Source organism: Phyllostomus discolor, chromosome 4, assembly GCF_004126475.2.
Source record: "Phyllostomus discolor isolate MPI-MPIP mPhyDis1 chromosome 4, mPhyDis1.pri.v3, whole genome shotgun sequence".
Classification (NCBI taxonomy): Eukaryota; Metazoa; Chordata; class Mammalia; order Chiroptera; family Phyllostomidae; genus Phyllostomus; species Phyllostomus discolor.
This window is the reverse complement of record NC_040906.2, coordinates 14,735,374-14,750,337: the sequence shown is the minus strand read 5'-3', so window position 1 is coordinate 14,750,337 and position 14,964 is coordinate 14,735,374. Positions and strand designations below refer to the sequence as shown.

General features: G+C 52.8%; 1 protein-coding gene across 1 annotated transcript; it reads right to left on the bottom strand.

Moving 5' to 3' along the window:
- Positions 1 to 7,487: 7,487 nt before the first annotated feature.
- On the bottom strand, positions 7,488 to 9,170 carry LOC114494765 (60S ribosomal protein L12-like). Its single transcript, XM_036022549.1, is given in 3 exon segments — positions 7,488 to 8,289; positions 8,435 to 8,637; positions 8,639 to 9,170. Coding segments are annotated over 3 exon segments (516 nt in total). The 5' UTR covers positions 8,689 to 9,170; the 3' UTR covers positions 7,488 to 8,026.
- Positions 9,171 to 14,964: the final 5,794 nt, after the last annotated feature.

Sequence of the window (14,964 nt, the reverse complement as noted above, 5' to 3'; positions counted from 1 at the left end):
TCCGCTCCGCTTGGCATCTCCTTGTTTATTGCCTCAGGGAAGGACTGATACATCAAAGGAGAAAATGCATCCTCCAGCTTTTGAGTTTCAAAAGTAAGGTCTTCTGGGAGGAAAGGAAATACCTTTGGCTTAAGCAAGAGATTGGGAAATTTGAGCAGGCTAGGTTATTCAGAAAATGTGTTCCATGAAAAACAACTGAAAATGCTGAATAAAATATAAGGAGCATCTTCTTAAAAGCAGTGAGAAGACATGATAGTAATTACCTACTGGGCCAACTGAAAGAGCAATAGACACAGTGAAGTGAGGGAGAAAAAAGTGTCTTTGCTCTAGGGCATCTGCCAATTGTAATAGGAAGCACGTGGAGTAAATGAGGCCCAGGACCTATACAAGTTGGGAGTACCATAGCAAATCCCATCTATAAAAAGCTGGGATCTCAAAGGACCACACCCTCAGAGTAAATGCAATTCATTAGCAAACTAGTTCTTAGATTGATTCCTTGTCTGAGTGGTTCAGAGAGTATCAGACCTTCAACTTGGCTTCAGGTGATCCTAAATCCTTAAGGACCACAGGTGACCAGCTGAAGCAAACATAAATGTTCTATGGGGAAAGTCATCTCTTCCAAAGACACAAACTATTCTGGTAATACCCAGCACATAGATGGAAATAACGCAGTACTAGGAATCTAGGAATCGTGAGCAGGAACCCGCAGAAAAGACAACAGGACCAAATACCTCCTCTCACTCCCCAAACCTCAGCCTCCTGTCAGTGCTTAGACAAAACCCCAGAGGGGTTGAGGAGATCCCGAATTAATTGAGATTAAATTTCTCAGAGGCGGGCTGTATTAGTCGGGATGATTGCAGGCACGTGTAATAGAAAACTCAATTCAAATTGGTTTAAGCCAGATGGAGATTTATTGGTTCACTTAACAGGTCATCCAGGGGCAGGTTGGGCTTCCAGCTGATTTAACTTAATGTTTTGATATATTTGCCTTGGATTCTCTTAGCTCGGATTTCCTCCTGTGACAACCTCAAGCACTGAGGTGGCAGTAGCAGTTCTGGGCCCCTTTTCGATGCCCAGCAATGTCCAGAGACCATCTTTTCCGACACTTTCTTCTAAGAGAAGGAGATATATTTCAGAAGCCCTCAGCAAATTTCTTTCTGTCTCATTAGCCCAACGTGGGCCACGTGCTCCTACCAGAACAATGACCCAGAGAAAATGTTTGACTTAGACCCCTCAGCGCTTATCCTTGACTGAGGTCAGTCCTCCCAATTTCATGGCCACTCCGAAATGAGGAGGAATGGGGTGGGCCCCACAGAGCAACCACAGCGACGGCCTTCCCGAGTAGGTGCCCAGCTCTCGTACACAGCCTCTCTGTGGTGTGACATCCAACCCCAGAAATCCTCATGCCTAATGAAATGCACTCTGGCCCCCTAAAAAAAGTACCTATGCACCCCAATGTACATAGCAGCACAATTTACAATAACCAAGTGCTGGAAGCAACCTAGGTGCCTATCAGTAAATGAGTGGATCAAAAAACTGGTAACATTTACACAATGGAATTCTATGCAGCAGAAAGAAAGAAGGAGCTCCTACCTTTGCAACAGCATGGATGGAGCTGGAAAGCATTATGCTAAGCGAAATAAGCCAGGCAGTGAAAGACAAATACCATATGATCACCTTTAACAGGAATCTAAACAACAAAACAAAGAAACAAGCAAAATATAACAAAGACACTGAAATAGAGACAGACTGACAGTGACCAGAGGGGAGAGAGGGAATTTCAGGGGAGAATGGGAAGGGTTTACAGGAACAAGTATAAAGGTCACATGGACAAAAACTAAGGGCGGGTAGAAATGGGAAAGAGGTGGGGAGGGATGGGTGGGTGGGCTGGAATGGAAGTAAAGGATAGAAAACTATACTTGAACAATGATTAAAATAAAATAAAAAAAAATACCACCCGAACTTCATCCCATTCGGTATCCAGCTGCAAACCCAGGACCCCTGGGAGGTGTGCAGGCCCCTCCCTGTGGTCAGTTATGTGTACCCAGATTTGAAAGAAACCAGGTGGAAGAATGAGGTGATCACTTCTTGTTATGTGAGCTGGGAAAACTCTGAGCTTCAGGGTCCTCACGTATTCATTGATAATGTCTTCTATGCAGCTCACAATGCTGATTTAAAGTAAAATAAAAGACAAAAATAAAGCCATGTGAGCCATGTGTATTCGTGTCTCACCTGCTGATCATAATACATGTGCCACAGTTGCAGCTAAACTACCACGGATCCTGGAGCTCAAAATTATAGCCCTTTGACTAGCGAAAAGGCCCACTTTGTTCCTCTCTGGGACACCCCAGCCTCCCCGCAGTTCCTTCTAGGAGTTCGAGCGTGTTCCGCACACAGTCAGAGCTGCCCGGCGAGCTGCAGCCCCCTGCCTTGCCGCCCTCTGCTCCACCACCCTTCGCTCCCAGTCCGCAAGCTGCACATGTTTAAATACTAATCATAGGCCAAGTCCAAGCTTTTTCCTTTAGAGCCCCTGGGTAGCATGCACACTCAAGCGGACATCTGTCCCAAGGAGTCCTAGCTTACCCAGGGGCCACACAGAAGCTTTGAGCACAGCCTGGGCCTCCACAGGTCTGCTCTGCTCAGCTGAGAGTCGTTGCCACACCAGCTGTGACTTTCAGCAAATCGTTTGCTTTCTCCGAGCCTTGATTTCCACATCCCTCAAATGGCTGAAACAGTGCCCTCGGGGAGGTTTATAGCACTGAACACTTACATTGGAAAAGAGGGGGGAGGGAAAGATGGGAGAGATTTTTTTAGTGATATAGAAACATACCAGAACACATCGTTAAATGGAAAAAGCAAGATGCAAAGCAGTGGACATAGAATGCCTACTTTTGTATGAGAAAAGGGGACTAAACATGCCCTCATATGTCCCTGTTCTGCACAAAGAAACACTGGCGGGTGCGGGAGACAACAAAAGAGGCTACCCTGAGGGCATGGAACAGAGGGAAATGCTCGGCCTCTCTGACTGCGTCCTGTTGGAGCCTGCTTTGTCCCCATGGCCTTCGGGCTAGTAGCTTCTGCTTAGTCCTGCTTATAGACATGCTAAACGTTTCAGGAATTCTGCTTGCAGCTTGGGGAGATAAGCGAAGTATGTCTTGTCAAGATTCCTGAGAGTCTCTGATAAGACTCGCAGGAATCTCAGACTCGGCTCACTGGCAACTAGCGCAACTGTTCCCGGACCCCCGCTGGCACCCCGAGGTTAGCAGTGGTCCCTCGCCTCCTGCCCCTCCCACTTCCCCTTCTCTTCACATAAAAGGAGCCTGAACTCTCTACTTTCTTAAGATGGTTTTGGGGTACCACTAGGGCTCCCATCTTCTCAGTGGGTGCTTTCTCAATCACCCGTCTGGTTTACTGGACTTCGGGTCAGTGACAGATTGGCAGAAGATGGGCTGGGGGAGGGGAGGAGAGAGAGTGAGGTGGAGGAGAGCAGGGTGGGAGTCAGATTTCTGCGTGGATTTTATTACGTTGCCCTGGTTTTCTGCACCTTATAATGTACAACCCGTTCAAAACAACCATCTTCACATCTTTAATGTAAAATATAAAACAAAAAAAGGTATATAATCTTCCTACCAGATCATCCCTGTTGACATTTAAAAACATAACACATGCATGTGGCTACAGAATCCCGAGAAGCCGGGCACAGGGGAGTGACCCTGGAGAGCATGTCTCCCTCGCCCAGGTCCCCCGCCCCACCCCTGCCCATAACAGCTTCTGTGCTTCCTCCCAGAAATTTGCCTCTTACAGGATTTACCCTGGTGCGCTGTTTGTGTCTTCTTCGTGAACAGTATGTCCTGACCCCACCAGTCTATGTAGAGAGTTTGTATTTTATGATATTTGCTATAATGTAGATAATTGTCCCCTTTTGCTGGACATTTAGGTTGTTTCTAGGTTTATTATTATTATTATATTACCAGTAATGTGGTAATTGCCTTGTTTAAACATATATACTTTTTTAGTTATTTATTTGTAGAAAGAGGGGAGGGGAGGGAGAGAAACGCCCAGATGAGAGGTCCCCTGCGACCCAGGCACACACCTTGACAAGGAGTGGAACCACGGGTCTTTTGCTTTGTGGGACGATGCCCGACCAGCCACACCGGTCAGGGCTTGTTCAAACATCCTCGAAAGACAAGTTCATTCTGAACTTCGATGGGGCAAAAATGAGACATTTGAGTCTTCTGTAGAACATGATAGTTTTCCATGTAGCCACATTACTTTTCCCCAAGTACTTAAAAATATTTTCTGTGAGGGGAGAGAAGAGTATGAATGAATCTAATCTTCAACCCCCACCCAATTGTGGGGGCCCCAGGGAAGGTGGCGCTGGAATGAAATGTTGCCTTTTGAATACCAGCCAGTTGGTCTCTGATTGCTATTCACTCAGAGATAAAGTGCCTTGCCCCGAGTCAGCTGGGACACCGCTGGCCCTGTCCCTACGCAGCTCTTTCTCCTGTGCAGCCCTGTCACTCCTAGTCCCCAGGATTACCCCATCTCTGTGTGACTGCTGGCTGGGCTCTTTCTGGTGGTCTGAAGGTTGCTTTGAATCTGCTCCTTAGGGTCTGCTGCCCTCTGCTGGCCTCGATGACTCGCCGCAGTTGCCACAGGATCCCAGACCAGCACTGACCTTTGAGTTCATCCATTCCCCCCCAGCACTGTTATATGGGGAAACTGAGGCAGTAAGTGGGGAAGTGACTTGCCTAAGAATCAAAGTGAATCAGCTCCTCAAACCCCCATATAGGCCTTCTGGCCCTTCTTTCCACCACTGTTTCCAGCATAGCTTTGTTGGGGAGAAGGAAGAAGACATACAACAGGCCAGACCAGACCAGACCAGACCAGACTCCCAGGCTTGGGGAGCCGCCTTCCACACATACCCCAGGAACTCCCTGGAGCCACCTGTCAGGCAGGTGACCCACGGATGGGAAGGAAGGAACGCTAGCTGAACTCGGCCGTGCTCTGGTCAGTGGCCCCGTCACCTCCGCTGGGACTCCTCGCTGCTCCTTTAGAGCGTGGGTGCGTGTGACAGTGACCTCAGCACAGGCCCTGCTTCCCCGACACCATCTCTGTAGGCCCTTCAGGGATTTTGCCATATCCATGTGCCACCCAGACTGTAATTTTCCTAATTCTCTTTAGATCGGAGCGTTGTAAACTTGAAGGTCCAGCCCTGACGGTGTGGCTCTCGTTGGTTGGGCATCATCCTGCGAAGCACAAGTTCCCGCAAAGTGGAAAGTCACCGGTTTACCCCCGGTCAGGGCACAAGCCTGCGCTGTGGGTTCCGTCCCTGGTCAGGACACGTTCGAGAGGCAACTGATGGGTGTTTCCCTCTCACCTCGATGTTTTTCTCCCTCTCTTTCTCCCTCCCTTCCCCTCTCTCTAAATACATAAATAAATAAATAAAATCGTTTAAAAATTATTTTAACCTTGATGGTTCAAGGAAATGCATCGCCTATCCCTGGGTGATAACATACAGATGCATCTGGGTCCCTAGGAATTGTCCTGGAGTTCTGTTGACCTCATTTAGTGCAAGAAAACTTGATGAACCTGGAGTTTTTTCACTTTAAAAGCAAGCATTGCTGGAAAATAAGAACCTGGTATCTCTCAGACGCTGACCTTGGTGCACATCTTCGTGGTGTTACTGAACCCTCATCAGAGCTCTAGGGGATGGGAAACCGAGGCACGGACAGACGATCGCTTACTCAAGGTCCCACAGCTGGTAAATGGTTGAGCTGGAGTTAATCCCACTCCGTTTCCAGAGCCAACTGATGTGATCTCACTTGCCACTTGACATTAAAAGTAAAACGATACAAAGGCATAGTCAGGAGACAACGTGCCATGCAGGGGTCGTGGATCCGGAGGGGTGCAGACGGTGGACAGCTAAGTGGGGTGGGTCATGTTGTCACAGAGGCATGAACACGGTGTGGCAGCCGGGCACGTGGGAATAGAGGGAGACCAGAGAACAGGCGGGCACACGTCTGGGGGAGCAGGGGCAGAGAGAGGAGGGGGTGTGGATCAGAGCGGCATTCCAGGCCTGCCTTGCTGATGCCCTGGGAACCTTACTGACATGCCTGCTGGGCACCCTGGGGCCTCTTCTGATGGCTTCCAGGCCACCCTATAACATTTTCCCCAAGGGGGCCTTCCTGATGGGCCGGCTCTGCCTGGGGCCTTCTCCGGGGTACAGCGGGGCCGCTGCGGGCGGCAGAGGAGAGCGAGCATAAGGGTGTGGGCCAAAGTGCCAGCTGGGCTCCCAGTGCTCCCACTGATGACTCTGCCTACGGCCTCAGTTTCCTCATGTGCCACCTGCTCCCTCGTAAACAGGGAGATGCACCGCCCAGGTTCCCCTTCAGGAAGCTCTTGCTGCCCAGTCCTAGGGCTACCGACTGCATTCAGCTGCCTGCTGCTTCGAAAGCCAGTACTCGAGAAGCAGATGCTGATGTGAAGGATGGGGGTTTTATCCAGGTGCCGGCCACCTGGAAGATGAGGAACTGTTGTCTCCAGTTCATCTCAGCATCTCAGGCGTCCTGGCGAGTTTATGTCGGGGGGGCTGTGGGGAGAGGGGAACTAAGGAACTTCTGACATGCAGGCCCTCAGCCCTGCTCCAGGGAGGTCTCAGTGTTGTCTCCTGCGTGTGTCCATCCTGGAGTGTCATCGCTCCATCTGCAATTTCACGTCTGAAACGTGGGAACAGGATGTGCGGACAGCGCTTCTGCTGCTTCTGATGTGCACCGCTGACATTGGCCCAGTTTCCTGGGGTCACGGTCCCTCCTTGGTCAAGCGGGAGCTGCAGCTGCTGACGCCTATACAATACGTATAAGGAAATGTTAATACACGAATCTTCCATGAGTTTGCTAGGACAGCCTCTTCTATAATTGCCGCCTGATTAGTCTGCTCTGATTGCTTCAGTCACTGTCACACAGGGAGTGGGGGCTGCTGACAGTCTCCGGCTGTCGGCTCCTTCAGGATCTGCTTCAGAGGACGAACTCTGAATGTCCTTCTTGGAGCTGCCCCTGTGTCTGGTGACCCAGTGAGGTGGGGTCTGGACGCCCGGCATTTCAATCCAGCTGTGGACACTCTGCTGGGTGAACCTCCCTCCGGAGCTCTGCAAAAGAATGGCCCTGAGGAGGACAGTCGATATTTCAGGCAGCTAATCATTTTAACTTAGTGGCTCCACAGACATTTCCTGAACTCGTGTTGTGTACAAGACCTTGTGCTTAGAGGTGGAAAAGTTCTGGAGAAGAGCCGGAGGGAAGATATCTGACCACGAATGCCCTTTAGGGATATTCCTCGGCCCCAGGAGCTTCGGACATTTTCCTAACCACTTCTCTCCTTATTTGATTTCCTTTCACTCAATAGCGGAAGCCTTGATAATAAAAACAAGCTCCAACCAAAGAGTAAATAAATAAGCAACCCCCCCCCCGCCAAACCCAAAATGCTCCTTTCGTGTTGAAGAACATCAACTACTTCTAAGATTTTTTAAGCTTATTTTTATTGCGTTTTTCCATTACTTCTAAGATTTGGAATCCTCTTCTGATCCTTACTGCTGCGTGCACTGTTCCTGTTTCATAGACTTTACTGTCAAATAATATCTGGGGTGTCCTTTTTGTCACCTGGGATTAGTTTACAGAGATGGTCCCCTGTTTCCAATCGCACCTGGTGTAGCTACACCTACTTAGGTCTGGGCCTTACCTAGGATTCCAGCTCTTCACCAACATAGAAAATACAATGTAATCACACGTGCGTGCACAGAGCAGGTTATTTCGTTTCTCTTCACTAACTGACACTGGGTGTCACCCCAGAAGTCAGATGGTGCAAGTGTCTGACCTGCAGTGTCAGCACGCCCTCCAGAAGGCACCGTAGGGTGTGAGGTGCCCCAGCGCACGCAGCGGCTCCTCCCCACCGCTGCCAGTGTTGGGTTTTGCCCTGCCACAGTTTTGTTGTGAGCAGGCCGGTGCTCTTCCTGGTGCTGTTGTCGTGGTCGTCAAATGATCTTTAATGGAAACATTTTTCTTTGTCGTTGTGAACTAGCTGGACATTCCCCTGCCTCACTGCTGATGTCATCTATGACGTCACGAGGGTGGCGGCCACCAACACTGCAGCCCACAGACTGGGCCTTCCCCAGGATCTCTTTAATGGTTCCAGAGAGTTCTCTAGCTAAGGATCGGTGCCACTTCTGTTGGACAGTGTTGACAATCTCATTGAAAGTGACATTTCCACTGTGTGCTTTCCTTCCTTCCTTCCTTCCTTCCTTCCTTCCTTCCTTCCTTCCTTCCTTTCTTTCTTTTCTTTCTTTCTTTCTTTCTTTCTTTCTTTCTTTCTTTCGTTCTTTCTTTCTTTCTTTCTTTCTTTCTTTCTTTCTTTCTTCTTCTTTCTCTCTTTCATGTTTTACTTCTTCCTGTCTCTTGGCAGTTCTCTGAGGGCTTCATGATCAGGGCAGAGGCAGAAGGCACCTCCTCAGTCTGGGCCTGTCTATTTCGAATGGTCAGCTTCACTGTGACCCTCAGACTGTTCCATTTACCAGTCGCTTTGGTCATGTTATCACCAAACTTTTTCAGAGGCAGACCCAGGGGCCCAATCTTGGGGGCTAGGGCAGCACCTCAGATATTTGACCCTGATCTGGTTGGGGTTGAACTCCGGCAGCATATGGAGGCATCTGGTGTGGATGAACCAGGATTCCAGGCAACTGGAAAAAGTTGCACTCACCCGAAAGCCTCTGAAAGCTGGTTCTCATTTTTGATTTGTATCTGTCTATTTTGGAGACAACCTCTCTTGAGGAACAGTGCCCCATCTTGGCAGGAGATGGCGCTGTGACTCTGTGCTTAGGCTCCCCGAGAAGCCTCCGCCGCTGGGGTGGGCTGTGCGTGTGCACCGGAGAGGGGATGTTAAGAAATCTCCTGGTTTGCCCTGAAGCTCCAGTGTCCAACCAGAGTTCAGAAGACTTGGTTTTGGTGAGGACCTTACACCACACCTACCGAGCATGTCCTGCCCTGCCGGCAGCGTATCTTCAACTGCCTCAAAGTTCAACGGAACCCCAGTTTATGAAGCGTTCACTGCAGACCGGACATAGTTCACACCCTCCAAAAAACTCGCAAGCCAGTGGAGAAGAACACACAACCGAAATCACCTCAAAATAAGGAAAAATTTCCTCCTATGCCCGTGAGGCTTTAGTTGGTCTGATCGTCCCAAGGCCTTGGGAATGGGGGAGATTGCTTCCAACTCTAGGTGTGTGGGATCTTGGAGGATGTGGGTGCTGAGCTGGGCCTGCTGGGGAGCAGAGTGGGGGGTAGTGGGGCCAGGGCTTGGGGGTCTGACCAAGAGCCACAGTGAACCAGGAGCTCAGGTGGAAACAGAAAGGAAGAGGAGGCCGGGATGACAAAGAGACAAACTGTGGTGGGACCTGCATGCCAAGCTAAGAACCGTGAATTTGATTGGGTAAGCGAAGGTATGCTGATGGAGGTATCACAGCAAGAAAACAGTGGGGTCGTGTCTGTGCTTTGGCAAAATTGGCCTGGGCTGTAAGCGAGTCCGTGGTTTTCCTCCTCACCTGGCTGACTCAGGAGTGGTCGAGGAGGCTGTCCACGGCCCTCTGCTCCATGCACTGTCTTTCCGTGGTCCCTGTGGGACTGCAATGCTCTTGCTCCCTCCCGCCTTTGGAGCCCCCCTTTGCAACCTCCTCCTTCCTGCAGCCACGAAACAGCACCCCTCCTCAGGGCCCCCGCTCCTCTTCACTCTGCCCTGGGCGGTCTCATGTGCTCTCAGCTTAATTACACCTTACACTGCGACTCACCCAGGCCCCCGCGCTGAGCTCCAGACCCATATATCCAACGGCCTCCTTGACAGCTCTTGTTAATGTTTCGGAAGCACCTTTAATTCATGTCCCAAATGCCTCCACCCAACCTCGCCTAAGGCCAGCCCTCTTCCAGTGCTCCTCAGCTGCGTAGACACACCACCGCTCATTCTGTTGGGCCAGTTAAGAACCTCAGATGCATCCTTGCCACCTCCCTCTTCCTGGCCCCCACTTCCAACCTCCCCCAAGTCCACTGGACCCTGCTTCCCCAGTACCAGCTGGGACTGCCTGCTTCTTTCCAGCTCTTTATTTCTCCTCTGCCACTGACCCAGCCAACGCTGCGAGGGCGGTTCATCTGGGCCACTGCAGAGCCTCCCGACTGGTCCTCCTGCTTCCGCTCTGGCTCCTCCCCACTCCACTCTTCACGCTGTGGCCAGAACCATCTTTTCAAAATGTAGAACTGGCCAGCGTCACTCCCTGTCCCACTGAGACCTCCACGGTGGCCCCCTATTGCTTTTCTTCTCTGACCCTGTGATTCAGGCAATACAGAAAAGAGCACAGATCAGATATGAGCTGGAAGAGCCTTGAACGAACTGCCACAAAAGGAGTCGGACCCTGGCCGGCCATACCCTTGAGATAGAACTGCCCCTCCCCCGCCCCCAGAGCAGGCACTGGCCTGACTTTCATGGGAAGCATCAACTTATTTGTCATCTACACATGCATCTCTAACAACTATAGTTCACCTGGGTGGTTTTTTTTTTTATTTTATGTGTCCGTTAGTTCTCCTTTAAATTAGAATCCCCCCTCCATCTCTTTTTCTGTCCTCTTGCAATGTATTTATTTGTCTCATAGAATTCCCATGGCTTTCAAAATAAGGAAAAATTTCCTCCTATGCCCGTGAGGCTTTAGTTGGTCTGATCGTCCCAAGGCCTTCAGCTTCCTCCCCCACCAGGCTGCTTGCCGCTCTTTCCCACCCCGCGCCACCCTTGATTCGGTGCCCGCGTGCCTTCTCCCTGTCCCCATAGGGCTCTTACAAAGGCTGTTCCCTGTGCCTGACATGTCCCCCCACCTTGCGTCTCCCAGTGAACCCTAACTCATTTTTGTATCTCACTCGGAGTGTTCCCCTCTCCACCAAGCCTTCTCCACCATCCCTGACTCGGCCAGCCCCTCCCCCAGAGCCTCCCACAGCCCCCCCACCTTTGTCCTCCATAGCACAGGTCAAGGTCGTGGCTTTCTGTTGGTTTGTGAGATGATATGGTCAAGGACCATCAGCTCCCTGAGGGTAGGGGTTATGTCTGCCCTGGCTCGCCATCGTCTCTCCACTGTCTAGCTGGGTGCCTGGCACATAGTAGGTGTCAGATGAAACATGTGCTGACCGCTGCCAGGGAGGGATAGCCAGTGGGCACCAACACGATTAGGAGGGAGTCTGGAGGCCTGGACAGAGGAGCCCAGATTTCCTCAGGGCGAGAGTGCTGATGGGGTGGGGGGAGCTGGTGCCACCTGGAAAAGAATGGAGTCACGGGAGACAAGGGTAGGGGCTCCTCTGGAACACCCAGCATCCTTCCGCCCACCCCACTGTCCATAAGGCAGGAGCTGGGCCCGGACTGACGTGGCTGGAGAAGCTCCCGGGCCCTACCACTCCCACTCGGGGCCACTGGGGCTGAGCTCAGTGGAAACAAATGTCCTTTGACTTTTCCCAGCCCTGTCCTGGTGGGCCAGCAGCCCCTCCCTCCCAGCCTCTGCCCCCCCACACTACCTCGTTCTTTCTCCCTTTGACTGATGGGGTGATAGGAAGGATGGAGACGTGGATAAGGTTAAGCAGGACATGGGGGGCAGGTGGGCTCCTTGGGGAACCCGGGCATTGGGTGGGGGGGTTACCTTGCACACAAACCCAGAGGGAGTCTCAGAGGAAACGTGGCCTGCAAGGCAGGGACAAGCCTGGCTAAAGCGTGGACATTTGAGTCACCACCCTCTTCGCTGGGGAGGTGTGTTCTCAGGGCTTCAGGTGGGCTGGGGAAAGCTGGACCGGAGGGATCTGGGCACAGAAGAGGGAGGAAAGCGGCTCTCTTTTTATCTTTCTTTTTCTTTCCCTCCATCTCCCTGGAGAGTTGGCCTTTCCTCTGTCCTCCTGGGACCCAGAGACCCAGGGCCCTTAGGAATTCTCAAATCCTGTCCCTACCCTCAAGGAATGAGAATTAGGTTCCATTGCTGGGAAAGGAGGAAGGGAGGGCAGTGGGGAGGGAGGAAGAGAGAGAGAGAGGTTATTGGGAGGGGAAGGGTCACAGGCCCAAATTCCTGGGCTCCTGCAGCTTCAGTCCTTCTGAGAAACAAAGAAACAGAGAAAGTGATTTAGAGTCAGACACAAATAGAGCCCGAATTACAGAGATGGCAGAGAGATGGGAGAGACGTGAAAAGACGCTGAAAGAGAGAGAGAGGATCCGACAGAGACAGAGGGCTCTGCTTGCGCCTGCAGCGATTCTGATGTTATCTCTCCGCAGGTGCCTCTCCCCCCTCCGCAGTCCCCAGCTCTGCCCCTCCTCCCTCTCCAGCCCCGCAGCCAGACACCCGTGTCTCTCCCTTCCGTCTCTCTTCTGCACCAGGCCTCGAAGTGGAGTTAACAGACTCTTGGGGCTTAAGGCAGAGCAGTGGGGAGAAGAAAGGAGGAGGCCCAGTGCCCAGAGGACAGAGAGAGTGGCACCACCCCGTTCACACTGTCGGTGACTGGGCTGCTGTGTTCCCGTTCCAGTCTCTTGTGACTGTCCCTGTACATGCACGTCTGTGCAGAGGCATGCACACACACACACACACACACACACACTTGATCTCCAGGGAAGCAGGCATAAGTGTCATCTGGAGCCAGCCCATCAGCGTGTCCACCCATAGGAGTCGGTTCTCCAGCACCGCCTGGCGGAGGGGAGGCTGTCCTGTGGGTTCTGTGCAGTTATCTGCAAGCCTGTGTGTGCATCTTGATCTGTCCTTCTGTGCCTCCATCTCCATCTCCTGGCCCCCCTGTCCTTCTCTGTGGGAAGTCTTCTAAGGTGACGGTGGTGGACTGAAGTCTCAGTAACTTCTGAACTCACCTATTTGAAGGTTTGGGGGGGTCATAAGGGCAGAAATCACTGCTCTGGCTGTGTCCAGATGCCAGCCAGCTCCTAGGTGAGGGTGCAGAGAAGGCAACAGGCAGTGAGCAGAGGCAAGGTTTCCTTGGAGCCCAGGCCCTGGGCACTGGGGCTTGAGGAGGCGTGTGCATCGCAGACTACAGCCCACCCCTCCCCTGCCCCAGTGCTTGGGCAGGCACCCTGAGCCATGGATTCTGGAATGGGACTCTGGGGCAGGCAGACAGGACAAGGAATTGGGGAGTCCAGGGATGGACAAATACTCTGCAAGATCTGCCCAGAGAGAGCACTGCAGGAGGGGTGGGGCGGTCTGTGTGTGTTTGTAGGAAAGGTGGGGGGTGGGGGCAGAAAGGCCGCCTGCGGGGGAGAAGTCTTCTTGGCAAACGCCCCAGTTTCCTGAGCTGATCCCTGCTCCCTGCCACTGCTCCCAATTCTGTTGTTTCAATAACATCATTTTTATCCACCCCACAGAGAGACTATGTCTCAGAAGGGGGAGGCGAGGGGCAGGGCTAGGGCATGAGGGGGTGGTAACAGAGAGAGACTGGGGTCTGGAGGCAGCTGGGACCAGGTTTGGGGCGCTCCCTCCTCAGGCAGAGGCAGGGCGGTCCCAGAGCCCTGGTCCCCTGATGACAAAGACAAATACATTAAAATTCTTGCCTCTGAGAAGAATGCAGGATAAGGAGAGCATTTCATAATCTGCAATAACAGTAGCAGGGTGGGGGCGGGGGGGTTCAGAACCCAGGCGGTGGCTGGGGTGGGGGGGGCTGGTCATTGGCCACCTGCAGCCTCCAGGGACCCCCACAGGGCCCCCAACAGTCTCTTGGGCACCATCTGGCCCGAGTGCGTGCCTAATCTGGACACGTCTTCGGATGAGCAGTGCCCGGAGTCGGGCTTGCCTTGCAGAAACAGCAACTGTGCATGAAATTAATAGGTGCAGGGGCTGCGCATGGCATCTGGATGCTATGAAGGCAGCACTCGGGGCCATGCCCTCCTCACTGACTCCCTCAGCCACCAGCCCCTCCCCCAGGGTCTCCTCCCCTTCTCTAGAGTGTTCCGGCCCCTCAGCAGAACTCTCTGTACCCAGGAATTAGACCAACAGCTCAGACACCAGGGCCTTGGGGCGGGGCTCCCGGCAAACCCCGAGGCTTTCCTATGTGCCTAGGCTAACATGTCTCCATTTCCCTTCTCCCTTCCTCACCCTGCCCTTCCTGGCCCAGAGCTGCCCCCTCCTGTGGGGTAGACTCCTCTCGTCTTCTGTCATAGCCCCTTAATCCCCCCGGCTCATCCCCATCCACTCGTTTCCACACTCCGGGGTACTCAGAATCTCTCTGCTCACCAGGGGTGTTTTTCTTGGAAGTGGCTTCACTCCCCACATTCAGGCCAAACCCCCCCCCCCCACACACACACACTCAAACCACCAAGAGCTTTCCTCTGGGAGCTTGAGGTGTCTGCACCTCGGGCCTGAGGTCCTGGATCTGTCCTCCCTGCCCCAGTACATTCCTAAAGGTTGATGGCCGCTCCAGAGAGATGACGGTAGTTGGTTCGGCGACTGGCCCTTGCCGAGGAATGTCCCGCACCACCTGTCCCTCAGCACCCCTGGGGCATGTGGGGCCGGAGGGGAGGAGCGCGGACTGCAGCCGCTGCCAGCCCCGAGGCCGTGATGAATGGAGCTGTCCCTCCTTCCCACGGAGCCTTTGATCTCCCCACGTGGGGAGGGGGCCAGGGGCATCAAAGACATTTTTGCGGCATTAGAGAATCGAATAAATGCCATCTCACCTGCAGCTGGCTCTCCTACCCCTTCTGGCCCCGCCAAGCTGGGGAAGCAACGGGAGGCAAGAACACGCGGATGCGTGAGGCCCGGCTGCAGCGGGTTCTGATCCCTCAAGGGTCTTGCAAGCCTGCAGCCTCCGCTCCATCGCTCGCTTGCGCGTGCGAGCACTTGAGCGCAGGCCATCAGGAGATTCCTCTAGCTCTCTAATCTCCCTTCCGCACCCCCCTCCTCCCCTGAACGCGGGC